This window comes from Hemicordylus capensis, chromosome 8, assembly GCF_027244095.1.
Source record: "Hemicordylus capensis ecotype Gifberg chromosome 8, rHemCap1.1.pri, whole genome shotgun sequence".
Taxonomy (NCBI): Eukaryota; Metazoa; Chordata; class Lepidosauria; order Squamata; family Cordylidae; genus Hemicordylus; species Hemicordylus capensis.
In genome coordinates this window covers 32387296-32414448 of record NC_069664.1, presented here as the reverse complement: position 1 = coordinate 32414448, position 27153 = coordinate 32387296, and the positions used below count along the sequence as shown (strand labels likewise).

Genomic DNA, 27153 nt, shown 5'->3' with positions numbered 1-27153 from the left:
TTGCGGGAGGGGGCAAGGAAGGGCAGCAAGTGCGTCCCCTTCCCTCCGCGCAGAGGCTCAGCAGAGGCAGCCCCTTCCTTTGGGGGAAGGAAGGAATCGGGCCTCTGACCGCAAAGGGATAGGGATCTATTTGGAAATCCCGCTTCGGAATGCCCCTGTGGTCACCCTTCAGGTTAAAGAGAGAGGAAAAGACTGTAGAAAAGCAAGTTATTTTATTGAAACCAGTTCTTCAAAAAGGAGTAAGTACATTTCAACTGAGTTAAATTTGAACACCATCACCACCCTTTTCTTTTTCCTTCCTTCCTTCCCTCCTAAAAAAGAAATTAATAGAACTAACAAGTACCCCAACACTGATGGAAGACCAACACATGTCAGCCACCACAGCTGAGTAAGTGCCAATGTGGCCACAAGGGGTAGGAGAATGGTACTCTGAGGCCAAATGACTCTTTAGGTTTGGCTTGCTTCCCTTTAAGCAGTTCTGAAAAGGCGGCGGCAGCAGCAGAGGGATGAAGAAAAACCCACTCCTCCTCTCCTCCCATTTCTGTGAAAGAAATATACAAAACTTCTACGCCTGCCATGTTCAAAGGGAGGAACAAACAGAACACCACAAGACAAACATTGTTCAGGAAACTGAAGATTTTACATTCAAATTCCAATTGCTTTATCAAGAGTTATCACAGTAGAAAGCACGTTCTGGCCAACACTGAGGTATGAACAAACAAATGCTTTTTAAACATCAGATCTGAACATTCATTCCTATCAAAATCCAAGTATGTGGTACACATTTTGACAAAGGCAAAACTACCTGTTGGGCCCAAATGTGTGCTATCAACTGTCTGAACAGGATGGAAAAAGATTTCAGAGGATGGCATGGGAAAGATGGCAGCTAAGCTTCCAAGCACTGCACAGATGGAATCCTTGTTGAAATAAAGAGGGCTTTATTGTGTGCAGCACTCAATTTACCATACAAGCCTTGATCTGGGAACTTGCAGCATCTGGCACAGAACTTCTGCCAACATAAAAAGGGAAAAAGGTTCCCCAAATGGGCAGGGGTAGACAAATGAATCTTCAAATTTATTCAGGTGAGCATCTGAGCTTCCTCCTTGGTTTCAAGAGACTAACAGGTGGTGTTCTCTCTAGGCCTGTGAGTTGGGTAGCAGTATTTTAAGATGAAGAATCCCTCCATGTTTCAAGGAAGATATTCTCTTGGGGAAACCGTTTGAGGATTGCAGGGAAGAAGAGGGGAACTAAAGGCTCCGGCCCATTTTTCCCTTCACCCTGCAGTAACACCTTTGGGCATGTATCCCATCTTGTGTGTTGATGGACTTGATCTGTGCTTCCAAAAATTGAAGCGCCAGGATTTCTATCCCCTATGAAAATCTTTCCCACCTACTGGCTGAAGTGGGAGGTTCAGATGCAAGGTAGGATAGGTTCAGCTATTAAATAAAAACACACACACACGACAGTGCCCTTTGAAAGTTCCAAAACCACCCTAAACATCAGAAGGAAGTGCAATGCCACTGTTACACAGAGTACTGGGAATTTGTAGGAAGGCTATTAGAAAGCAGCCACTCCTAACTTGATGAGCAAATACAGTGCAAAAAGAACTTGCACCTTAAGATAAATGTGAAGACATGACTGCTGTGTTTTGGCTGGACTAGTCAGCCCCTCTTTGCATTACAGCAGAACAGTAACAGCCCCATGGGCCCCCTAGAAATAGCTCAAGCTGGGGGAACTTTACCAAAGTCACTGCAAGATCACGGAAGGGAAGGACCAGGCTATCGCTTTCAACATTTGCCAGCCCTTGACGCATGAAGAGCCACACCTGCTATTCTACATCTAGCTATTCAGAGTCTGCTTTAGGTTTTCTTTGTTTTGTATTGGGACTAACGGTTTCTGAACGTTTTGGTTTTCCTTCTAAATGTTATCCAGCTCCTTTAAATTCCACTTCTATTTCTTCCATTTTTGATACAACCACCCCCAAAGGGCAGAGAATGGCATTATCAGCCCAACTCTCAGGTACAAGCAGCTGCTCATCCAGGCCTTGTCCATGTACCAGAAGACCAGGGTAAGGCCAAATCAGACTCCAATCTGGAATTCTGATTTGCGGGGGGACCTGGCTCTGCTACCATGTTGCAGATGGAGTAACATACGCTGCTCTTCACAAAATGAAGCATACATAGCACAGAGCACTGGTGCCAAGTTTCATTTCCTAAAACCATTTCAGGCAGAGCTGGATCTATCAGTCACAAGTGGCAATTCCAGTGGGAGTTCCAGTGGGACTTTGAGCTAAATGGAACTCAAAGTCACCTTTTAACAAAGGAAGTGGAGAGAGACAAACACCACACACCAAAATCAGCAACACAATGAAATCCCCAACAGAAAGGAAAAAAATGTACAACTCTATTGCATTTTGTCATCAGTCTGGTGCCATGTTCCACTTACTGGGTCCATTTTAAAAACAATGGAATCAAGTGTAAATAAATAGATTTTGATGCATGTGGTGTGGATTTCAGGAACTGTTATAATTCTTCATTTGTTCTGGTGTCTTTTGTTTGTGGCTTCTTTTTGGTTTGTGAGTCTGTAATATAGGAGATGGAAATTAATTAGAATACATACATACACACATCTCACAGAGGACAAATGTTCAAGTCAATATGCAGCCCCAATTTCTTCTCTCTCTCTCTCTCTCTCTCTCTCTCTCTCTCTCTCTCTCTCTCTCACTCACACACACACACACACACACACACACACTCTTTCCAAAGGATTTGATCCTTTAAGAACTCCAGTGCAAACTGATATTTGAGGGACCGCCTGCTCCCAAGGGTTCTTCCCACTTGATGAGATCATCTGAGGGGGCTCTGCTCCAGGTGCCGACAATGAGGGAGGCTAGGTTGTTGTGCACTTGGGACAGGGCCTTCTCTATTGCTGCCCCCAGGCTTTGGAATGCTCTCCCTGTGGCCATTGGCTCTTCAGACTCTGTTACTGTTTTTAGAAAGCTGGTTAAATCTTGGCTTTTTATCTAGGCCTTTACATGATTGTTTTATTGCTGCTTCTGTGTGTTTTTATCCATGTATAGGTTTTTTTTTTTTTGGTATATTATATATTTTTATATCAGATTGTTTTTATATTTTTAGCTAAATACTTTTAATTCATTTTTATGTGTTTTAACTTTTGTAAACCGCCTTGGGGTTGTTTTTAGCAAAAGGTGGTATATAAATCTAACAATAAATAAATAAAACAAACGGTAGACATCAAGAATAGGAAGAAAGCAAATTCTAAACTAAAGAGGGTTAGGCTTAAGTCTGAATTCTTTTTTCCAATTTGGACACATATTTATGAAGTGCATGTCCCACAGAAAGCAATTAACTGTGGCACTGGATGTGGGTAGAATATCTATCACCCATCTGTATTCCTCCAGTCAAGGAATATTATTCCACACTGAATTCAGGAGCAGAGTGCGGGAATCATATGGCTGTAGAAAAGAAGGCTCCTGTACCCCATTGTAATATGAGGAAGCAAGAAAGGAGATTAAAAAAAAACACAACTCAACATGCATTCCACTCTCTGAAGGAGGTCTCCTTACCTGTTTCTGATCCCAACTGATCACCCAGTGGTGCTTTGTCTTCTGTGGGTGGTTCTTTGATTGGGCTGGAATCTTCTAATTTATCTGTTCCTGGTAAGAGAAAACATCCACAGTTGCAGAGAAGTCTTGTGGCATTAAGACTCAATGCATGTAAACACAACAGGAAGAGAATTCCTGGGACATGCACAATGGCCAAATTGCACCACCCTGACCCAAGAGAGATGGAAGCCAACTGCATGACAGATCATGGAGCAACCAGTGGGGAGATGGGGAGGTGCAGGCCAATGCTGGGAGTACGCTTTGAATCTTCAAAAGACACACCAGGAACCCAGAGTGAAGTGTCTGCTGTCATGAGACTGCTCACCTTGCTTCTCCTCCTTGGGAGGAATGACCTTTTCACTCTCAGGAGGCACAGTGGTGTTCTTTCCAGCTTCCGTTTTTGTGGTGTTCTCCTTCTTGGGCTTGGGCTTGGGCTTTGCAAATTTGGCCTTGTTGAGAAGGTACTGCACCTCCCTGTCCAGGGCTGCAATCTTCAGCTCAATGTCCTTGGAAAACAGGGTGGGTTTCTCGGTGGGGAGCCGCTTGCTCTGCTCTGCCAGGGTCTCATTCTTCCACAACTGAAGAGCAAATGGAACCAGGGTCACAGAACACCCTCAGCCGGAAAACAGCCTTGGTTGGCGAGGTTCATTACTACGCACTTGCCAGCCTCCAGGGTAACTAATTCAGCTGCCCTACTAAGAACTGCTAATATTGTTCCTGAATGTTTTAATCTGTTTTATATTATTGTTTGTTAGTTTCTTGTTTTGTTGTTGTGCACTGCCCAGCGCCTTTGGATAGGGTGGTATAAAAATATAATAAATAAATATGGATCCACATGCTTACTACTTGAAGTTGTTCTCTGTGCAACTCCTAACCTTGGCCAAGAGTATTCCTTTTCCTCCCCATCGGTTCCCATGGGAGTGGGTGGGGGAGAGCAAGTGGAAGAGTGGATCTAGAACTACTATCCCTTTCATGGTCCCTTCCTTTTACCACCTGTGAACTAAATTGTGTGAGCTGGGAGAAAGAGAAGAAGAGGGGTGGAAGAGACCCCCAGCTCTGAGCTAGGATCCTCAAAACAAGATGAGCATCCCTTGCAACCCCTCTTTCTTACCGCTGTCTCATTTATAGCTTTTTCCAGGGTGCTTAATTCCACTTCTGTGAAAATCTGATCAGCTTCTGGGATCATCCGAGCTCCCCTGAAAGTGAGCAAGAAGCACATTCATTCCCTCTTAGGCGGCACTAAAATAAACATCTGTGTTAAAACTCTTCAGCTGAGGCAATTGGCTGAAGTTAAGAGCAGTGACTGTTGGGTGTGCAGGAGCCGTGATGTTGGTTTCTAGAGGGATCTGTCCCCTCATACTTTGAGACCAGAGCTGCACAACTTTGGCCCTCTCGCTGCTGCTGGACTTCCGCCTTGGGATTTTTAAATGAAAAGCAATATATAAATATGAGCAGATCAGCACTCCCACCCTAGCCCCTTTCCCCATCCAATCATGCCGAGGTCACCATACTTGAGGAAGAAACTGGAGTGATTGAGCAAGCTTTCCAGGGCAGCCAGACGGTCCGGCCACTTCCTTCGCTCCTCCACACGGAAGAAGAGGCTCCGGCACAGCTTCTTCAGTCCAGAGAGCCTCTCCTTCAGCTCCTGGGAATTGCCACAGAAATGAAACCGATTAGAAACAGGGCACTGCCAAAAACTCAAGAGGCCTCAGAACAAGATGCTGAGGATCCACAGAGCTCAACCTGCAGACGAGAACTTCCCTGGGGCGCTATAGTCCCAGGGCAGTTGTCTGTTGCAAGGTGAAGCCAATGACACACAGGTTGGTCAGACACCTGTAAATTATGGCAGCCTCAGAGAACACTGGTGTCTATGAGAGAAGACAATGCTGCACCATATACCCCCAAAGTAAGGTCAGCATGAAGGATCAGCCCGATGCCACATTGCACTGCTGTCCAGAGAAAGCAGCCTGGAAACTACTTCTCCCTCTGCCCCCAGCGTTACCCCTCATTCTGACAACCAGCCCGGAGCTAAGAACTCAATCATTTTAAGAGGAAAATGCAGCTTCTACAGTAAGGATAATCCACATAAAGCAAACTCTGAGGCTCTTCAGCTGGTGTCGCATAGTGATTTAAGGATTCTCTCTGGCTGAAGCTTTGGAAGGGAATTCCAGGGGTCCTAACCTTTGTCATAGCTGCATAACCTTCCTCTTCCATCCAGCTGGAGGCTTCACTCAGTTTTTTGGAAATTTCCTCTCTCTCTTCCTCAGTCGAAACAAACCGGTACTCCTCCTGATCAAGCTTATCCTGGTATAGGGGACACAGAAAGTAATTTATCTTGTGTAGGAGTGGACTTCCAACCAAACTGAAGCCCTAAGTTTATTTAAGTTTATTTTCTGATGCAACAAACCTGGCCAAGGAAAGCCCAGCAATTTGGGCTATTTATTTTATTTAATTTAACATATTTCTGTACTGCTCAAAACTTGCGTCCAGTGTTCTCTCTAATTTTTTTCATCTGAGTGCGCAATGAGTTTTGTTCTGGGTGGCAGTAGTATCAAGACGGTGTGTGCGCAAATATGCATTCAAAGTGGGGCCTTCCTGATTCAACCTGAGCAGGATCTAAAATTAACTGAACGGACAGAAGAAAAACTTGTGAGCACACGCACACCTTGGAGAGAACACTGCTTGCATCTCTGGGTGGTTTACAATTAAAATCATTTAAACATTAAAATCATTAAAAGCCCAACATTGAAAGTATTAAAACTATAAATCGAATTAAAAGCTATTCTAGGTTCTCTTCAGCCAAAGAGCAAGAGTGCTGCATGACACCACAGAGGATATGCACAACTGACAGAGGTCTGGCTAACTCTTGTTTTTCTGGGGGCTGAGACATCCTAGAACACAAGCTGAATTCCAGGAGACATGTCCGCCCTGGCGCCCTTTGGTTCCTTCTCCCACCTGGGTCTCAAAAATGAAGGCCTCCAGACTGTTAGCTGATCTCTCCCTCTCCTGCTTCTCTAGGTCTCTCGCAGTCAAATCTTGCAACCTGAAGTTGGAAAGAAGTGGGAAAGGAAGAGCACACAGGTCACAACCCTCTAAACAGCAGCAGGTAAAACCACTTCTTTGCATGACAACAGACTAATCTCATTTCCAAGCCACAGCTTAGGGGGCAAAGGCAGCCCTAGAGATTCACCCAAACACACGTGTAACAGAGTCTCTCATCAAATGCCCTCCAGTAAATTTAGTTGTGGCATAAGAAGTGCCTGATTAAACAGGAAGCACAGAGCTGGGGTAAGTGAGGGATTCTCACGATGGTGGAAAGCAAGAAGTCGAGTCCCCCAAGGATTTAGATTGGGAGCAGTGCTATTTGGCTGCCCTTACTTCTTGATGGAGTCTTGCAGCTCTTCCAGCAGCAACTCAGGCACGTCATTCACATCTAGCTCTACCATGATCTCCTCCACCAGTTTCTGCTTCTTGGGGGGCTTCGGTTTTTCCTCCTCTTCTGCTTTGGCACCGTTGCCCTCAGGGCTCTTGACAGGCTCCTCTCCTTTCCCAGATCCGGGCTTTTCTTGGGCTTCCTACAGAGGAGACATTCCAGGAACATTAAAGGCCATTTGCAAATCCCAGCTGGTAGACACATGTCACTGCTTAAAAAGAAAAAAGATAGCTCCACTTTGGTGAGCCTCTAGAGGGGGAAAAGTCCAGAACTGTAGCCCAGCCTTCAGGAGTGCCTCTGTGTGCCCCTTTGAGAGGGTGTTCTTGGTGGACATGCCCAGGAAACATCTAGAGTCTGCCTCCGAAACACAAGGAATTCCACAAGGAATGGAGGGACCCTCTCGCACAAGGGCATGTGCCAGAAAGTGAGGGACAGGACAAGCACTAAACAAACTCTCCAACTAAGAGGCAACTCTCTGAAGGGATCCCTCCACACAAGCCCAAGGAATCAGATTCTGAAAGCAAGTCATAGGGACACAGGAAGCTGCCATATACTGAGTCAGACTATTGGTCTATCTAGCTCATTATTGTCTACCTAGACTGGCAGTGGCTTCTCCAAGGTTGCAGGCAGGAATCTCTCTCAGCCCTATCTTGGAGATGCCACCAGGGAGGGAACTTGGAACCTTCTGCTCTTCCCAAAGCAGCTCCACCCCCTTGAAGAGGAATATCTGCTGTGCTCACACTTCTGGTCTCCCATTCATATGCAACCAGGGTAGACCCTGCTTAGCTAAGGAGACAAGTCATGCTCACTACCACTAGCTTTCTTCTCCCTTCCACCCCAACACAAGCAGGCGAGGATTTCAGTGGCTCAGGTGTTTGGGGTTGGAATGCTCCACCCCCTCCCCCCGAAAAGGCTGTCGTCTCAGAGCCCAGGTCACAAGGGTGGTGCTTTGGGGGACTTTGTTTCCTGCTCACCGGAGAGTCTGGCTTCTCCCCGCCTTCCTCCTGTTTGTCCTCAGCTGTAGAAGCATCTTCAGCAGCTTTTTCTTGAGTTGGGGACGGGGATGGTGGCAGCTGCTTTTCATCCTCCTCGCTAGTGGTGCCAGAGTCGTCTTTCTGGTCATCCTTTCCTGATTCTGCTGGGCTCTCCTCTTCCTCCTGGGCAGCAAAGCAAGGAAATGCCCAGCGGATGAGCTGCAGGGCCTTGCTTGACCAGGCTTCTTCAGCCAGGCCTGGCCCAGTACTCCATTAGAGCCATTCGCCACCATGGATCCCTTGCTCTACACATGCTCCATAGAGCCTCAGCAAAAGTACAGCACAAGGACCGAGAGAATCCTTGGGGCTGGGCCCAGGCTCCTTCCCTCTCTCTGTATGACAGAAGCGCCGCAACCAAGCCTCTACTGCCATCTGCACTGGGTTTATGCCAAATCCTGCATCAGGCTGGCTGCCCCTTTCACTGCCAGCAGTACAGTACTCACCTGGACAGTTTCAGTCAGGTTTTCAGTTGTGTCTGGCACAGGGCTGCTTCCTCCAAACAGGCTGGAGATGGTATTCCCAAGCTCTGCCAAAAAGAAGGAATGAGTCTCAGGAGCAGCCAAAGGGTCAGGTCAGGCTGTGCTCAAGCAGTAGCTCAGCTGCCATGGCTCTGGAGTGGACCACCCATGACCTCTCTGCGGGGCCTCTCAACTTTAGCACGGGGAAGACAAGACTGGCCACTTCTGCTCCACCAGCCATAAACAGGTATCAGCCTTTAAGGCTTGACCTATCTGCAGCTATAGAAGTGAAGTCACACAGAACTTGCATGTTTTACTCATGGGCATGCAGCACGGTCTCTGAAAGCACAGTGGGATGAGTGGCCAATGACAGAAGAGTGGAGAGTGCAAGCCCAGGGAACGCCCTTGTAGCCATAGCTTGCTTGGCTGACAGGATGGAAGAGAAAAAGATGGCTAAAGGACTCTTTCCCCACTCCTCCAGCTGATGCCAAGAATGGGGAGCCTGTTCCTGGCGTGTAAGAGTGGCTACCTGCCGTGTGTGTAGCCACTACGGCTTGGAGAACTTACTTGTTAAGGTGGATTCCTCCTCTGGCTTGTCCTCCACTACAGTCTCAAACACAGATTCGACCTGGAAGACCACACACAGAACAGAGTGAGACTGACAGCAGGGCCCAGCAGCACAGCCAGACACATGGTACAGAGGCAGCACTTACGCGGTCGAGACTCAGCACACCACTCTCATCCATGTTGAAGTGAGCCTTGATGCCTTTGGATTCATAGTCCAAGTGCTTCTTGAAGCTCTCACCCACACCTCGCAGCTTCACTCTTGTGAGATTCAGGGACCCAAAAACCCTGCCAAGACCAAAGCAAGAACAATTGTTGGAATGAGTAAACATAGTAGCCGGGCATCACTCTCCACTGCCACCCCCTGACCCTGTTTCAAGCCTCCAGCTTTGCAGCACCTTCTAGAAACACTGGACAGGAAAGCAGTCAATCAAGATTTCTTTGGGGACTATCCACCTGTAAGATGCAGCTCCAGATTCAGAACAAACCAAGTCCCCAAAGTAGTAGTGATAAGAGAGACTGCACAGAGTCATCCGTGTGACCCAGGTAAAGATTGGAGTTCAGCACAAGCCTCGGCAGGAATACTTCCCTTCACAGAGGAAGCTCCTGGGCATAGGTGTTGCAGCTTCACTGCTGTGAGCAGCAGCCATGGTGGGGATGGCGGGGGAAGGAAGAGGGAAGCATTCCAGCTGCCTGGCTGGCTCCCCACAGGCACTCACCGCAAGTCACTTTCGCTCAGGAAGCCCAGGTCAGCATAGTTGACGTGGAACTCAAAGTCATCTGTGTAGCGATTGAAAGTGATGACCTTGCGCTGTGGATACGGAGCCATGCGCTGGAACAGGATCCGCCTGTTGTGCTTGAGGCTTTTGGATTTATCCTCCTCTTCCACCTCACGCGTGAACTCAACCTGAAGGCGGAAGAAGAAAGCAGAGACTGTAGCTCTTGTATACCCTACTAGACCCCAAGGGAACAAGAGATCAATGCTTCTGACTGCTGCACTTACAGATTCCAAGATGGGCTGGTTACCCCCTCTGTATTAACCCCCCCCCAAAGAGCCATAGCTCACCTGGATGGGGAAAATGGCAGCATCACGGACAACGAAAGGCTTCACCTTGAAGGCCTTGCTCAGGGCAGCTGCCTGGTAGACAGCGCCCATTGCAGCAGCTTCGTCTGCATTGATATTCTTGCCCAGCTCATCCCTGAGATTGGCAAAGGAGAAAGAGTTAAGCACCACCCTGCTCTGGCCAAAAGAGAGTGGTGGGAAGAAGGGCATCAGAGACTGGCCGGGCACTTACTTGCCAACTGCTCTGAGCAGAAACTCCTGCACCTTTGGCACTCGAGTGGCACCACCAACTAGGACCACCTGGTCAATTTCATTCTAGGAATTGGAGACATATTCAAAGTTTGACTCTCAAAAGTGTAGGATGTAGATCTATGCAGTCAGTCCCTGTCCTGCGTAGCTTATGGCACTGGGATCCCTCCCGCAGCAGAAAGCATATCGGCACCTACCAGATTGATCTCAGCACTGCTGAGCGCCTGCTGCACAGGCCCTGCAACCCGCTGGAACAAGTCGGAACACAGATCCTCAAACTCCTGACGTGATACCTTGGCCTTGAAGTCAATGTCATCCAACAAGCCCTCAATCTGGGAAGGGAGGGAGGGAAACCGTGAGCGTCTCATCACACAGCACTTCTTATGTGGCACTTTGCTTCAAGTCCCTCCAAGAAAAAAGCCCGGTGCCTCGTCTCCTTCTCAAGGCCACCACACCCACCTTGCAGGACTCGTCTGCAGTGCAGGAGGCAACCACCCAGCCCACCAACCCCTTTATTACAAGGGCTGGGAATGGTCCATGGTCTTGACTAAGCATCCTTCTGCACACTGGATATGCTGCCTGCCCACCCCAGGAGGCCGTCTCTTATGCCACACCACTTTCCACGCACACCAGCGCCTACCTGGGCCATGTGATCAGCATTGGCACTGAGCACAGTTTTCAGGCGATTGGCTTCCTTTAGCAGCTTGGCCATTGACCGGAAGTTTTTCCGAACATCTTTTGAAGGGTGCTTTTCATTGAAGAGTTTGGCCAGGTGGTCCCGAAGGCGCAACTCCATTTCCAGCCCTCCCAGCGTGCGATCAAATCTGAGCAGCAGACAGGCAGCAGAAGCAGATGCTCATGCCAGGCCTTCCTGGCCAAGAAGCCCAACAACCTCCCCGTTCACAGCTACCGTTTCCTCCCACCCTTTGGTTTTCTGCACATCCTTCTGTGGCACTTGGTGAAACAGGCCTCCCAACGTGGAGGGAGAGCAGCTGCCCTTCATAGATCCTCCTCTCTCCTGACTTTCCAAAAAACTGGAGGCCCAATCGCAAGGGATGAGCTCTTACCCGACACCCCGGATCTGCAGCTGTGGCTGGGTTCCCGAGTCCTTCATTTTCATCGTTTGATAGGTCACAATGGTGCACACAGTGCTGCCTGCTCCCATGTCATAGAACATGATATTCTGTTAAGAAAGAACAAAAGCTAACAGGAAGAACACACAGCAGACAGAGGTACTTAGATGGGATTTAAAATGGCATGCTTGGCTTTGGGAAGCCAGCTCTGTCCTCTCTTCAGGCTCAAACAGGATGTGGGTACCCAAGCATCTGTTCTGCAAGCACTTTGAATGCATGCGATCCTTTCCCCACTAGGACTTAAAACTAAAGATTCAGCACCAGGCAGATGACTCCCATTTTTACAAAGGAAACGAGTCTGCCCCAAAGCCCCACACATCCCAGGCAGAACTACAGGAGCATGGCAGCTTGAGCCATGGAGAGTAGCCAGACATACCTGGGCTGTGGCATTGATGTCCTTCCTTCGGAACACTCCGTAGTTCAGAGCTACAGCTGTGTTGTCGTTGATGAGCTGCAACACCTTGAGACCAGCCATCTGGGCGGCATACAGGACAGCTCTCCTCTCTGCCTGGTTGAAGTAGGCAGGGACGGTGATCACAGCATCCTTGATGGTCTGTTCTGCAAGGTAGGGAGAGGGAGGCACGTTAGCCCAGGGCTTCCCCCCCCTTTTTTTATTTTAAGAAAAAGGGGTTTCTTCATTTATGGGTAAATAAATAAATGTATAATTATTGGGAAAAGCAGGGCCTAGCATCTTAATCTTGTTTCTCTCACACCCCATCCCCGGAAGCAAGACAACTTTATATTTCCCATTCCCAACCTGCAAATTCTTCTGCCAGCGCCCGAGAATAGTTCAGGACCATGCCCAAGATCTCTTCTGGAGAATACTGCAGTTGGCTGCGAGGAAGAAGAGAGAAGATAAACCTCTGCATTCCTAATTCTGAGCAGTGAAATGCATCCTTTAGAGGGCTCCCCCCAAAAGGTTGCAGGATCCTTCTCTGAGGCAGTCTAGACCCAGACAGTCAAAACCACCACACAAAGAAGCTGGATCCTTCTAAGTGAGCAACAGCGAGCCAACACCATGGCAGCGGCCCTGGAGGACAGATACAGTCAGGCCTGTAACAGACGACAGTCAGAGGAAACTGACTCCCTACCTCTCATCCTCAGGGCATAGGGTATCAATTCTGCACACTACAGCCCCAAAGCACGGCAAAGGCACACATCTTTGTATAAGCTGACCAGAGCATTGGTCCAACTCAGCCCCTGTAGCAGCACTCTGGGTGGCACAGCTTCTCTTGCTCGGCCATGCCACGTGGCAAATCCCAAACTGGCCAAAACTCACTCTGACAGCTTGAAGTTGACCGTCTCCCTCCTTGCATCCTTCACCAGCTCATGCTCTGGGAACCGCAACTGGTACTGTGCCACCTGGGGGTTATCTATGTGCTTGCCCAGGAGATCCTGGAAATACCGGAAAGTCACCTTGGGGCTCTTGATGGCCTGTTGGGGGGAGCACAGAACAGAGTTCCAAACAGCCCCTGACTTGCTCCTGCCAGGCTTCTTTGCCTCACATGCTCAAATGGCATTTATTTTACAAATCCCTCAACTGCCTTTTGAGCCACATGATAGCAAGAGAGCTTACGATATTAGACAAATTACCACACAAATCCCTCCCCCACCAATTGAATAATTATTCAGAACATCAAGCAGGACAGCATTTCGCACCCTTCGTTGCTTAAAGCCAAACATGTCTGCCTGTCATCTCACATGAAATGAAGTCCAGGCAGCAATCCCACAGGGTGAGCTCCACAGCTGGGATGCCAGAAAGGAGATAGACCCAATCTGCAGCACACAACCTAGCCTCCTGAAGAGGGAGCACCTCTCCAGCCAACCTCAGCAAGGAGTTATGTGCTATGGAAACTAAAACTGGAGCAAAGAGGAAAAGGTAGCTGAAGTGTCATCCTGTGTAACTCAAGCTTCCTAAGCAATTCAGAGCACTTGGTTCTAAGAATGGAAGAGAGACAGAAGAGCTGGGTGGATGGCATTCCAGAGCTTACCATTCCTGCAGCACTGTCACCAAAAAAGCGTTCGTTCTCCTTCAGGGACACAGCCACCGGCGTTTTCCTCCGAGATTCCCTAAAACAAGAAGAACAATTATGCTGTTATTCTGCAGAACACTCTTCCCTTGGCTGAATAAACACATGAAGCTTCCAGGCAAATGTGAGGCCTAGGGTTTCTTCTCTTTTGACAATTCACCACCAATACAGTGAGCTGGCTGGGCCGTATCTTAAGGCTACCTATTGCATTAGGAGCAGTAGCACCAACACTTCTGGTAGAATGACTTGCATGATCTGATGGCAGCGGATGCTTGATCTTTCTTCATACTTAAAAGAGCTGGGAATAATTTTATGTCCCTTATCAACAATGAAAATTCTGCCACTTCTGTCCAGCTGCTGTGTTCTCTCTGGATTGGTAAGAAGTTGTGCCAAGTCCCAAGAAATGGCTGTGCCCCTCACAATAGCAAACACACATCAAGCCCACTCACTTATTTAAGACAATTTCCATTGGCACCCCAGGCTTGACAATGGCGATCTTCATGGATTCACTTCCCAGGTCCACTGACATCACAGCCAAGGAATCTGCAGCACAAGAGGCCTGTGTCATAGGTACTCAGTGCTAAGAAGAATATCAGATGCACAACAGCAGATGATGTTTCCCACCCTCTCCTCCCATTTCAAGACTTCTGCAGTCGTCCATCCTAAATGCTCAGGCAGAACAACTGCCTCACCCAGGGAATCTTTTGTTCATTTTATTTACATACTCAAGCTTTTAGTCTGCCCCAATCCAGCAGCCCAGGCAACAAATTAAGATCATGTATGCCAAAGATCCAGCTATAATCAGCAGGAAACAAATGACTTGTATCAAGAACTAAAGTGGCAGTCGACAAACCAGTTTAACCCCAGGCAACAAAAGCCAGTCTGGACAGGGACGGATCAGGGCACCCTTGAAAGATGCTCCTCTGGAGACTCCATCCTATCACCTAGGACAGGGGCTCCCAACTTTGTGACTCTCATCATCCTCAGCTGCCTTTGATATGGGAGTTGCAGTCCAACAGCATCTGAGGACCCAAGGTTGGGAAATGATGACCCAGAACACCTCTTGGGTTGCAGGTGAAGTGTCAGACTAAGCGTCTTCCTGGTCCAGCATCCTGCCTTGCACAGTGGCCAACCAGGAGCCTTGGAGAAGCCCACAAGCACGACATGAGGCTCTCTCCCACGGTTATTCCCCAGAGGTACATTCCTTCTGAATATGAAGATTGTACTTAGCTATTGTGGCTAGCAGCCATTAACAGACACCTGCCGCTCCATGAATGTGTCTAGTTCTAAGGATGTGCACGAAATATTTCGTCAACATCCAATGGGGCAGGGAGGTCTTACCTGCCCCTCCCTCAGGCCTCTGCTGCCCCGCACCACCCCATCATGGCACTCTTCTAAGCAAAGGTGCTCTGTAAAAGCAGCAGCCTGTGCCTCTGGCTCCATCGCTGTGGTTAGGGTTTAAAAGAGCTGGCGGCATGGACTGCCACTTTCACAGAGCAGCTTTGCTTAGAACACCACCTTGATGGGGCAGCAGAGGCTTGGGGGAGGAGCCTGCCTCCAGGGAGATAAGACCTGCCTGCCTCCTTTTAAAGGGACTGAATAGTTTGGTGCCTCTTCAAAGAGGTGCTGAAACGGGCTCATCCCTATCTAATTCCCTTTTAAAGCCATCTAAAAGTAGCCATTATTGTGGCATCTAGCAGCAATGAATTTCATAAATCAATCATGAGCTGTGAAAGGAGGACTCTCTTTTGTCTGTCCTGGATCTACCAAAAGTGGGTTCATCACCCTAACATCTCCTGGACATCACAAGGGCATCAGGGTCCACGTGGCTGCCTCACCAGAGGATCATTACAAGCTCAATCATCACCAGAAAGACACTAATATGCCCAAGCCTTTGATGGGACCAGACTGGCACCTGAGACTAAGTCAAGGGTCACAGAAGCCCTAGAGGAACACTCCTGCCTTCTTTGTGCCCACAGCTCTAAATCTCCCTGCTTGTTTCTCTGCCATCACTGCTGTTCTCAGCAAGACTTCAAACTCAACAAGACTTCAACCATTGACCCCCTGCTTGGCTTTTGGTTCCTTCAACCTGCTCCCAAGGCTGGCAATCTCATGTTAACCCAGATTCCCCAAACCACCCATCACCTCACTTGGCTGAATGTATCTGGAAAGAACATAACATGGAATATAACATGCATGTGCAGCTGGCACCTTTTGCCCAGAAGCTGATCAACCCCCACTCAAATCACTCTTAAATCACTCTGGACAGTCACCAGCCATCAACAACATGGGCCGCCAGATCAGGAAGAGACCCTGTTGCTGGCCTGCACATCCCATTTGCTTGAACCAGGCGAACCGAGTCTCAGCATTTGGAAAGGCAGCCCAGGTTCCTGCCTAGCCCGTGGGTTCGCCTACCTGAGTGCGATGGCAAACAAGCAAGCAAGAGGATGGGTAGGAACGGCCACCAGGGTCCTTGAGCCATCCTGGACAGAAGGAGCATCAACCCCTCTTGAGACGAAAGGCCGGCGGAGAGCGGCGCTCCCAGCCTGGCAGGTCCGCGGCGATCCGGCCGCCTTCGCGCTGCTGGGGAGGACAGTTCAGGCTCAGCCGACCGTTGTCGCAGACAGCGCCCGCGCAGGTGCCCAGCCCGGCAGGCTGACCGGGGAGACTCGGGCTCTCTCGGCACAGACCAGGCTTCCCTTTCCTTGCTGCTGCTGCTGCTGCGGAGGAGCCCCGGGCAGGAGGAGGCTGCCTTGCACTGGCGCAGCCGGGCCAGCCCCGGGGCCTCTGGCAGAGACTCGCCGGCTGGCCTTGGGCCCCGGGGTGGTGGTGCCGCCGCCGCCGGGCCGCCCACGTGCTTGGCCGGCGCGCGGGCAGGGAGCGGAGCGGACTCGGTGTGCGCTCGGCTTCTCGGCGCCCCCGAGTCAGCGCCTGCTCCCCCGGGGGCTCCCCCGGGCTGGCCCTCCCTTCCTCCCTCCCTCCCCTCTGCCGGCGGGGGGCGAGCTCTCTGCCTTTCGGCTCTGTCCCGGGGTGGCGGCGGCGGCGGCAGCAACAGCAGCAGCAGCAGCGGCGGCCCGTCACCGGCCCCTCGCGTCCCGGCGGGGCTGCGGAGGCCAGGGGCAGGCGGGGCGTTCTCCGTGCGCGGCGGGCGCCTCTCACCGTCGGGTCGGTTCCTGCGGGGGGCGCCTGGAGGTGTGGCCGGCCGGCCGGCGTCTGTCTCGGCCTCCCCGGCTGCGGCTCCTCCCCCAGCGGGACGCGGCGAACACTCATTGGCGCGCCCCTCATTGGGCCACGTCGCGGGCGGAGCTGCCGAGCCCATTGGCTGCGAGGAGGAGACCCGAGGAGGAGCTTCCTGTCTCCTCGCGCTCACCGCCCACAAGTGGCCGGGCTGCCGCCTCTTCTGCGCTTGCGTGCCATTGGGGGACCGGGACAACAATTACTCGTCCCAGCAGCCCCTGCAGCAGGGGGCGGGCAGTGCGGAAGCGGCTCGGCCTCGGTCACGTGACCCCAACACAGCTGCCAAGATGGCGGCCTATCTGCAGTGGCGCCGCTTCGCCTTCTTCGACCGGGAAGTGAAGGAGCTCGATGGCTCCCCTGGGCAGCCCCTGCCTCTGCCGCCGGGCATCACAGTCTGCGACTCGGGCCGAGGCCGCCTCGTTTTTGGGGATATCCTTTGATGGGCGGGCCCAGAGGAACCGAGTTGGGTCCTCTCTGGAACGGGCTGGGGTACCTCTCCTAGCCTGGGCCATGCCCAGAGGTCCAAGCGGGCAGGTCCTCGGGGAGGCCTGGAGCAGGTTGAAGGCTCTCAGACAGAGGCTGGGCGACCATCCTTCGGGGACCGAGTAGTAGCCTCCTGCACTCAACTGAGGTGGACTAGAAGACCTCTGTGGCCCCTTCCAGCTCGGGTATTCTAGGCTTCTGTGACTCGAGGCCCTCGGGAGAGATGCTCTGGGCCCCCTCTCGCCTTACTCTCCCAGCCTCTGGCTGCCATCTTCACAGCCATGCTCCTTGCACCAGGCTCCCCACCACCTTTGCTTAGCAGGTCACCATTAGGTCCTGTGAATATCAGACAGCAATTGGACAGCCCGGCTGTTAACCTGGAATTTGTCTAGTAAACGAAGTGACTGGTTAGTAGCCACTGCAGTATAAAGTAAGCTGAGAGAGCGTGCTTCTGAATGACTGTAGTCTGCCTTCCCTTCACAGCTGAATGGGCCCAGCCAGCTCTGCTGGGGTTGGTCGTTGTAGGGGTTTTTTTGCCAGGGTCACAGGCAGGCTCGAGTCCTGGCTCTTCCCTGGGTGTCGTGCGAGGGTGTGTAGTGCAGCCACCTTGTTTCTATGCAAGCAGGGCTGCATCTGGACACTGCTTGACAGGGAGGCCACCTGGGAAGGAGCCCAGCCCCCATGTCTGTTGCCTTCAGCTTCATGATAGCCGAAAGAATAGAAATGCATGAACCCAATATTTAGCAAACTAAGTATTAGGTCACTTCCTTGGCTGATACTTTTGCTTACGCTGAGGACCCCTTAACTCACACCTACATATGCAAGGCTACATATGGTTCCTGCCACGCACTTGTAAACTCAGCAACTTCCAAGCCTATAAGCTGAGAGTGACCCACCTTTACCAGCTGAAGCAGCACAGCATCTTGGCCTCAGTCGGTGAGGATGAAGAAGGTATTAATCCTTTGGTAAGTCCAGGACAGAGGAAGAGGCTGCCTTGATTTTTTCTCTTACAAGAAGCTTGCAGGGTGTCTTCTAAGATGACAAAGCTGGAAAAAAACTCAGGCTTGCAAGTACCTTAAGCTTTGTTGCTAGTTTTTAGGAATTTCAAATACTTTCCCAGACCTAGTCCTGGTTTATAAGAATTTGTGCTGCTTTTATTGATCTGTTACTTTATAGACAGTCAGCTTAACCATAGCCAAGGAATTATAGCAGCAGCAATAGTACAGACACCCACTGGTGTTGTCCATTTCCCACTCCCCCAACCAATGTAGCATCGCCATGCTATGTTGGGGGGTATTGTGCTGGGTGAAATGGTGGGTGTTGGGCTAGAATACTGTTTTTTGTACTACAGCAGTGAAAGAAGCAAAAACCCATCTCTCTGCCAAGGTAAGGGGAGCAAGCCCACTGGAGGGCACTTTGACAAGAGCACTCTCGAACCTGGAGCCTTTTCTACTTCCAGGGCAGCTGTGACTGCTGTACTGGTCCAAGGGTTTATGCTTGGTACTGTCCGAAGAGGTAAATGTACAGCCACATATAACACACTTAGGCAGTTATCTCTGGATGAAGGGGGAGCTACGCCAGAGTATGGCAACTTCTCCAGACAAGCGCCTTCTGGTAATTTTCAGGTCAAGGTCTGGAACCTAGAGAAGCATGATAGTGGCAATCCCCTATGCACTCGGATTTTCCCTGCTATTCCAGGCAACAAGCCCACAGTTGTGTCTTGCCTCACCGTCCACGAGAATCTCAACTTTATGGCTATCGGTAAGTGGAAATGAAATTACCACTGCAGGTGAGAAACATTCAGATGCTTGCAGAGTGAATTATGAGAAGCTTGTAAGGCAGGTTAGCTCAGATATTGGGAGAATGCTCCTTCCTATATGGTGAATTATTGGAGCAATGTTTGATTTTTTTTTCAGTAGCCGAGAGTACTAGCCATTCAGTAGCCGAGAGTACTAGCCATTCAGTAGCCGAGAGTACTAGCCATACCTAGGATTGTCAAAGGGTGTATGACATTATTTCCCTTTTCTTCCATAGGCTTTGCAGATGGGAGTGTTGTGCTTACAAAAGGGGACATCACAAGAGATAGGCACAGTAAGACTCAGATCCTCCAGGAGGGAAATTACCCAGTTACAGGCCTTGCCTTCCGCCAGTCTGGCAAAACGACTCATCTTTTTGTTGCCACCACTGAGAAGATCCAGGTAAGACATTGGACTAACCGTCATGGGGGACCAAGCTTGGCCCAGTTATGGTCCCAGCCTCTGATCTTCTCCAGCTGCCGTCTGTGCTTCACTGTTGTCTCCTTCCCATTTGGCAGTGCTACACGCTTTCCGTGAAGGACTATCCAGAGCTAGAACTGGACACCCGTGGTTGTGGGCTGCGCTGCTCCACGCTCAGCGATCCCTCCCAGGACCTCCAGTTCATTGTGGCAGGAGACGAGTGTGTGTATTTGTACCAGCCAGATGAACGCGGGCCCTGCTTTGCCTTTGAGGGGCAGAAGCTGATTGCCCACTGGTATCGGGGCTACCTGGTCATTGTGTCCAAGGACCGGAAGACATCTCCAAAGTAAGATGACTTTAGACAGCTAAGCACTGAACGTTTTGCTGTGGTGGTGGTGGTGGGGTGGTCACCTTCTCCCTCTGCTGAGCTGTGTTGCTACCTGATAGCTACTTTGCCATATATGAGAGCATTAAGTAAAATTTGTGTATCTTGGGAATTTTTCCTTGCCTTAAGAAGCAAGTCAGTTCTCCTCCTTGCTCTGTCAAATTTCTGTCATGTTTCAGATCTTTTGAATGTGCTGGGTAGAATTTATACAAATAGTTCTAAGAATATGGCAGTTGTAATCCTTGGACAGATCTGTGGTCTGTCTAGCCTAGCGCTCTGGCCGAAAAAGTGTCCCAGAAACATCAACCAACAGGAATGTTGTCTGTAGCCATCTTCCAGCATCTCTTGGTCATGCAGAAATAGTCTTTGAAAGCGAGAGCTATTCTCTGGACATGGTTACTAACCGTTTCTAGTACATAATTCAGCTTGATTAGTACCTAGGCCATGGGTTCTGCAAATCAGGCCATAAAGGGCAGGCAGGTCCAAATGGGCTCTGTGAAGCTGGTGAGTGTGGCCAGGAGGCTGTTCCTCATTCTGAGTTCTCTGTGTTCTAGATCGGAATTCGCTGGGGGTGACCCACAAAACTCCGACAAGCACATCCTGAACATTTATGACTTGGGCAACAAGTTCATTGCATACAGCGCTGTCTTTGACGACGTGGTGGATGTCCTGGCAGAGTGGGGATGCCTGCATGTGCTCACCAGAGATGGGAAGCTGTATGAGCTGCAGGAGAAGGACACCCAGACAAAACTTGAGGCAAGGGCACTCAGCGTGTCCCCCTGTGGGCTCAGAGAGGGGTGGCCCTTGAGCAGCTGTCCTGGGCATCTGGCTTTCTATTCCTCCTCAAAGAACTGGATGGAGGCCCATACATGGCAGAGGGTGGGCGCTGGGAGTTGCTCTGAGCCAGCGTCTGTGGAGGGAGACCAGGCAAAGCCTGGCTGCGTCCTGCAGGCCCAGGGAGGAGAGGCTCTGGGTTGGCACCTTGGTTCAGAGTCCCCGTAGATGCATGCACTGCCCGGGCTTCTCATTGTTTCAAGCTCTGGAAGCAACCGCTTCCTTTCCCATCCAATAGATGCTCTTCAAGAAGAACCTGTTTGAAATGGCCATTAACCTGGCCCGGAGTCACCACCTGGACAGTGATGGTTTATCGGAGATCTTCCGCCAATATGGAGATCATCTGTACAACAAGGGCAACCACGATGGTGCCATTCAGCAGTATATCCGGTAGGCGAAGGCCATGTGTGGTGCGGAGGGGCAGGCCCTGGCTTGCCCAGGAACCTTGTTTCCGTTGGGCTAGGATGAAAATGCTGAGGCCTGGCCTAGAGGCCTTTGAGCAGCTGGGCTCCACAGCCTTCTTGCAGACTTCTTTTGGCTTTCTTTTTCTTGTTGCCACACTAGGGAAACATTGATAAGGTGAAAAACAAATATAGCCAGAAGTCTGGTTTGCAAACCCAATGGAGGCTTGTGAGCTCCAACATCCATGGATGAGTCAAGTAGAGCTTGGTTCTCTGGATCTCAGTGGCTAGAATTATTTTCTCCTGTGTAAATTTCATGACTTATTTGGGGGAGAGAGGCTTTATGGAACATCGGGGAACTTGGAAGTGGGTAGAACTGTGGTGTGTGTGCAGGGCTGTGGTGCTCAGTTATTCTAATGTTTTGCAGAGTGGGGAAGGTAAGGAGATATCTAAGGGGAGTGTCCAAAGACACTTTCCTGATGTGTTCTCACTGCGCTTTAAGTAACAAGCCCCCTTTCTCCCCAGGACTATTGGGAAGCTAGAACCATCGTATGTAATCCGCAAATTCTTGGACGCTCAGCGCATACACAACTTGACAGCATACTTGCAGATGCTCCACCTGCAGTCGCTGGCCAATGCAGACCATACGACACTGCTGCTGAACTGCTACACCAAGCTGAAAGACATTTCCAAGCTGGAGGAATTCATAAAGGTAGAATTGGGAAGTGGGAAATGCTCCTGGCTGTAGGCCCAGCCTTCCCTTGAGTTCCTTGATGCTCTCGTGCACCTGAGCAGCTGTCCCCAAGCTCCCATGGCTGGCTTACTTTCTGGTTCAGATAACTCTGCCAAACTCACATGAAAGCCCTCTGGGAATGGATGGCCCTTCCTCTCTAGCCCTGGAGTCGAGGAGCAGCAGCAGCAGCAGCAGACTTGCCTTCCTGTGGAGGGGAACTCTTCTCTTCTACCCACCCCCGCCCCCCCGGCCGGGATGAACAGCGCTAGGGGTTCCCTTTGTCTGGTGGGGAGGCGCTGCCCCTGGTTCCAAGCACGATGCAGGAGTGGGAGGTGGGGAGAGAGAGCTGGGCATTCCGCTTGCTGATGGATCCCTGGCCCAATCCCTTAAAGAGGGGCTGCCCTGCAGAGCCAGGTGGGCAGATCTGGTGGGACATGCTGCAGAAACCGCCGCATTCCGTCTTCCTGCGAAAGAGCTGCTTTGGTGTGTGTCTTTCCCCACACAGACAAGCGAGAGCGAGGTGCACTTTGATGTTGAAACAGCCATCAAGGTCCTGCGCCAAGCCGGCTGCTATTCCCACGCTGTGTACCTGGCAGAGAAGCACGCACACCACGAGTGGTACCTCAAGATCCAGCTGGAGGATATCAAGGTGGGGCCTCCCTGCGTCTCTGTGGGCCTCGCCACGTACACTGTCATGGCTGGTGTTTTAGAATGCGCTGGGGGGGGCAATGGGGGTGGCAGGCCCTCTAGGGCTGGATTCTGTGGAAGGAGCTGTGCGGCCTGGTGGTCTCTCTTGCTCTGCTGCCACCCCCAAGCTGCTCAGAAACTTGGGCCTGCTTCTGAAGTTAGCTCAGCCAAAGTGCTGGCTCCCGAGTGACCCCTCCCTCCTCCTCCTCCTCCTCTCTCTCTCCTGCAGAACTACCAGGAGGCCCTGCGGTATATTGGGAAGCTGCCTCTTGAGCAGGCTGAGAGCAACATGAAGCGTTACGGCAAGATCCTGATGCATCACGGCCCCAACGAGACCACTGAGCTGCTGAAGGTCCTCTGCACAGACTACCGACCAGTGGGGGGCCACGAGGGCTCTGGAGCGCCGGAGGAGAGCAAGGTAGGGGCTGGCCAGGGGAGCGGGGAGGCCGGCCCAGGAACTGCTGCAGTGGGCTGAGTCCACCACAGAAGACTGTGGCTAGAAAGTGGGTGACGAGGCTGCTTGGCAGGAGGAGTCGGGGAGGAAAGCCTGCAAGAGTGGTCGGGGGGGCAGGCAGCAGAGTTTGCCAGAAGGGCAGGGATGCTGGAGCCACAGGCGGGGTGTCTCTGTTGTGGGGGGGGAGTGGCTGGCCACCCCAGCTGGAGTCTTCCCAGCCCAGCTGGAGTCTTCCCAGGTCCTGGCCGCTCTCCAGAGGAGTTGCCCCACCCTGCCCGTTGCGACGCCACCCTCGGGCCACTCTGCAGGCTCCTGGGAGGTGGGGAATGCCTGGAACATGCAGAGGTGCGGGTGGCTCTGCTTTGTGGGGGTTGACCCCGAGGGTGCTCAGGGTGGGCTGCCTCCTTCCTTCTCTTCCCTCGCGATCTAGGCAAATCCAGAGGAGTTCATTCCCATTTTTGCCAACAACTCCCGGGAACTGAAGGCCTTTCTTGAGCACATGTCGGAGGTGCAGCCCGACTCTCCGCAGGGCGTGTATGACACCCTCCTAGAGCTCCGCCTCCAGAACTGGGCACACGAGAAGGACCCGCAGGTAGGTCTGGCTTTGTGTTTCTGGCTGTATTGCAGGAAGCCATCTGCAGTGGGGTCCTTGGCAGACGTGTTTGCGGGGCGGGCGGCAAGAGAGGCAGAGCCCCCTAGCCCATGGGACCCTCACCCACTGCTGCTCGAGGCATCTGGGTCGAGGTCTGGGACTCCCCTTGCCTCAGCCTGAGGCTCTCTTGGCTTGGGGCTCCTTTCAGGTCAAAGAGAAGCTGCACAATGAAGCCATTTCCTTGCTGAAGAGCGGGAGGTTCAAGAGCGTCTTTGATAAGGCTTTGGTCCTGTGCCAGATGCACAACTTCAAGGATGGGGTCCTATACCTCTATGAGCAGGGCAAGCTGTGAGTGCAGAGGAGCCAGCTGCTGCTGGTGGCGGGGAAGGGGGGCTTCTGGAGGGAGGGAGCTGCCTGTTGAGCCAGGCTTTCACCCCCACGCTCAGAGCACTGGCTCAGTTGGCGTGAGCCTAGGCTGTGTGGACAGGAATGGGCTGGGCAGCTTGGGGTCCAGTCGGGATACATCTGTCCTCTGGCCCGGAAGCCTCTTGGGGGCAGCGGGGGGGGGAGACCTTGGCTGGTTTTCACCTTCCCTCTTCTCGTCCCGCCCCGCCCCCAGTTTCCAGCAAATCATGCACTACCACATGCAGAACGAGCAGTACCGGAAGGTGGTGGAGGTCTGTGAGCTGTATGGGGACCAGGAGGCCTGTCTCTGGGAACAAGCCCTCGGCTACTTTGCCCACAAGGAGGAGGACTGCAAGGAGTACATCACAGCTGTGCTCAAGCACATCGAGACCAAGAACCTCATGCCCCCCCTGCTGGGTAAGGGGCCCGGCAGGTCGGGGGTGGCTCTGGGGAGCCCCTGGGGCCAATGGAGCTGGAGGGACAGGGGGTGGGCACGTGGCAGGGGGTGTCTCTGGAGCAGCCCTTTACCCCCCGCCTTTCTGGGAAGGATCTGCCTCCCGGTCTGTGCTGGTTGCAGCTGGCCATCCAGAGGCCAACACTGGGCTGTGCGCTTAAAAGTGCATTTCTTTCTTTCTGAGCCGCCTCACACCAAGGGCTCTGGGTGGAGAAGAAAGCTTTAAAACCTCCAGTGGCCCTGCCTGGATGCGACTCTCCATGGCAACCTGGATGCAGCCTTCAGCCACTGAGGCCAAGGGGGATGCTGGGAGCTGCAGTCCAGCATCGTCTGGGGACCCACATTGGAGAACCCCTGCTGGATTCCACGGTTGAGTTCCGTGGCCTTTGCTGGCCAAGCTGTGACCATTCAATGCCAGCCCAAATAGGGCTGCTGGGTGTTGCTTCAGGAAAAGTGATCAGGCTCTGGTTAGGATGGGCTTTGGGGAGAGCAGGATCCAGACCAGTGGAGCAGCTCCTTGGAGCCACTCGTCTTCCACGTGCCTCAGGCTCTCAGCTGCCGGCCCGTTGGGTGTTGGGGCAGTGGGCAGCTGCTGAAGTGTGCTGAGCCACACCCTACTTGGAGATCCCTCTTCCATCCCGAAGGACAAACGCTTGTCCCTTGTTGGAGAGATCTGGGTTCTCCTCGGTGTCGTGGGCATGACACAAGTCGCCTGTGCCCATCCTCCCTCCACCCTGCCCCGCCCGCCCCCATGCCTCTCTGTGCCAATGGGTTGCTTCCCCTTCCAGTCGTGCAGACTCTGGCTCACAACTCCACTGCCACACTGTCGGTCATTAAGGACTACCTGGTGAGCAAGTTGCAGAAGCAAAGCCACCAGATTGAGCAGGACGAACAGAGGATTCAGAAATACCGGGAGGAGACCAAGCGGATCCGCCAGGAGATTGAGGAGCTCAAAACCAGGTAGCCACAGCCCGCCCTTTGCTGCTGGCTGGAGTGTCTGTCTGTCTTGTGCACTTGGCCCCCCCAAGTAACCCAAGTATCACCCTATAGCACTTCCCTGTACCTGGCTATTGTCCTGCTCTGTGTGGTGGCGATGTATGATGAAAAAGGCTGTCCATTTCCTTGGAAGAGATCTCTGCTGGGAAGAGACCTTAGTGGTGGCTTTTCATAGCCAGTGTCTCTGGCAGGGAGCCAGCTGTCTTTCCAAGTCCAGCAGTGGCTCTTTGCTTGCCGGGATCTGGAGGCAGGCTCTTATGCTGGGGTTCTCGGGCTTCCCTTCCCCTGTGTGTGTGTGTGTTTCCCTCCCTTAGTCCCAAGATCTTCCAGAAGACCAAGTGCAGCATCTGCACCAGTGCCCTGGAGCTCCCCTCGGTGCATTTCCTGTGCAGCCACTCCTTCCACCAGCACTGCTTTGAGAGCTACTCGGAGAGTGGTTCAGAGTGTCCCACCTGCATGCCAGAGAACCGCAAAGTCATGGACATGATCCGTGCCCAAGAGCAGAAACGGGATTTGCACGATCAGTTTCAGCACCAGGTAGGACTTCTGGGTTGACTCAGGGCTGTGACTCAGTGGGGCCAGGGTGTCCATTGCATACACTTGCCAGATCAACTCCCTTCTGCCTCCATATCCCATCTGACTAAAGCGTCTGTGTCTCCTCCAGCTCAAATGCTCCAATGATAGCTTCTCGGTGGTTGCAGACTATTTTGGCCGAGGTGTTTTCAACAAGCTCACTCTGATCACAGACCTTCCTCCGGGGAAATCGGCTTCAGCGCTGGAAGCTGGCTTGCAGCGGGAGCTGCTGATCCATACCAAGCGGAACGCTTAGACTGTGGATGGGGGCGTCCAGTCCCCTCTCCTAGGATGGCCTCCAGTGTGAAATGAGGCTTCTCCACTGAGCAGTGAACCTGTGGAAGGCAAAATTGGGCCAGAGGTGCCTAGCAGGAGGGCTGCGTGTCTGCCATGGACTTGTGGAATTGCTGTGCACTTTGAGAGAGGCGAGATCGCCACGGCAGCTGTGCAGGGCACCTTTCCTGCCTAACCACAACGCTTTGGCCTGGCTCCTGGCAGCTGGAGCTTCTGCTTTTCAAAGCATTGGCATTTATAGCAGCTGGTAAAAGTCCATAGCTTAACTGTGCTCTCCGAGTCCCAGGAGTAGTGAGCTCCCGTAAGACTGCCGTGTGGTAAAAATGAGGAGCTGGGCATCTGGTTCTGGGGGTAGCTCAGCAGGTTCCAGGCTGTGCTCTGACCCCACAGCAAGAATGGGCCGCCCCGACTACAATGAGGGGCGAAGCTCCTGGCATTGTGGGACTAGGGGGAGTTTCCTCTTGGGAGGGGTGGGGGGTGGATTCAGGGTGCAAACAGTGTTTAAACCCTGGCTTCCCTCTCTGTAAGTGGGTTTCTTTCTTCCTTGGGTTATAAACTGCATGGAGTATTTTCAAGGAGTAACTTCATTCTTTCTGTCCCTGGTGTGCAAGCAACTTCCTACACATTTTGGTAGCCATGAGGGCCGGCACCATGCAAGGGCCCCAGCTGTAGGTGTCTCAGGGCAACTTCCGGACTCTCTAGTTAGGTTGAATCTCACTAATTTCAGTGGCACTTAGTCATTATCAACTGAGTCTGGCTGTTGCCCTTAGAATCGAGCCTACCACAGCGTTTACTCAGGACTGGCCCCTCATCTTGGAGG

General features: G+C 51.9%; 2 protein-coding genes across 3 annotated transcripts; one reads left to right on the top strand and one right to left on the bottom strand.

The window, feature by feature from the left end:
• Positions 1-197: 197 nt before the first annotated feature.
• HYOU1 (hypoxia up-regulated 1) lies at positions 198-16935 on the bottom strand. 2 transcript variants are annotated; one of them, XM_053270078.1, is made up of 25 exons: positions 16749-16935; positions 16005-16169; positions 14039-14132; positions 13551-13629; positions 12839-12993; positions 12317-12393; positions 11936-12117; positions 11494-11609; positions 11067-11250; positions 10624-10758; positions 10410-10492; positions 10181-10313; positions 9834-10021; positions 9264-9402; positions 9118-9178; positions 8536-8618; positions 8033-8215; positions 7004-7200; positions 6581-6668; positions 5807-5929; positions 5137-5270; positions 4737-4821; positions 3951-4203; positions 3587-3676; positions 198-2581 (listed from the first exon to the last, which is right to left on the bottom strand). In XM_053270078.1, exons 1-25 carry the CDS (start codon positions 16906-16908, stop codon positions 2523-2525), a joined length of 3246 nt encoding a protein of 1081 aa, XP_053126053.1. In that variant the 5' UTR covers positions 16909-16935; the 3' UTR covers positions 198-2522. The 2 variants fall into 2 exon arrangements, with proteins under 2 accessions (XP_053126053.1, XP_053126052.1); XM_053270077.1 differs by having other exon boundaries at positions 16005-16172; positions 16749-16934.
• A 58-nt stretch (positions 16936-16993) lies between these two features.
• VPS11 (VPS11 core subunit of CORVET and HOPS complexes) lies at positions 16994-26908 on the top strand. The gene is made up of 16 exons (XM_053270079.1): positions 16994-17259; positions 18130-18274; positions 18935-19070; positions 19344-19507; positions 19624-19871; positions 20465-20666; positions 20983-21134; positions 21671-21857; positions 22384-22527; positions 22795-22983; positions 23450-23611; positions 23820-23959; positions 24231-24433; positions 25259-25430; positions 25781-26003; positions 26131-26908. Exons 1-16 carry the CDS (start codon positions 17114-17116, stop codon positions 26293-26295), a joined length of 2778 nt encoding a protein of 925 aa, XP_053126054.1. The 5' UTR covers positions 16994-17113; the 3' UTR covers positions 26296-26908.
• Positions 26909-27153: the final 245 nt, after the last annotated feature.

Excerpts from the sequence above, each read along its gene's own strand:
- HYOU1 (XM_053270077.1), bottom strand. The coding sequence starts at position 16,908 with ATGGGCTCGGCAGCTCCGCCCGCGACGTGGCCCAATGAGGGGCGCGCC. Across the intron at positions 12,994-13,550 it reads GTGACAGTGCTGCAGGAATG|GCCATCAAGAGCCCCAAGGT; the intron begins GTAAGCTCTGGA and ends TCCCCCCAACAG. Across the intron at positions 9,179-9,263 it reads GTGTGCTGAGTCTCGACCGC|GTCGAATCTGTGTTTGAGAC; the intron begins GTAAGTGCTGCC and ends GTGGTCTTCCAG.
- VPS11 (XM_053270079.1), top strand. The coding sequence starts at position 17,114 with ATGGCGGCCTATCTGCAGTGGCGCCGCTTCGCCTTCTTCGACCGGGAA. Across the intron at positions 19,872-20,464 it reads GACCGGAAGACATCTCCAAA|ATCGGAATTCGCTGGGGGTG; the intron begins GTAAGATGACTT and ends TCTGTGTTCTAG. Across the intron at positions 21,135-21,670 it reads GCCATTCAGCAGTATATCCG|GACTATTGGGAAGCTAGAAC; the intron begins GTAGGCGAAGGC and ends CTTTCTCCCCAG.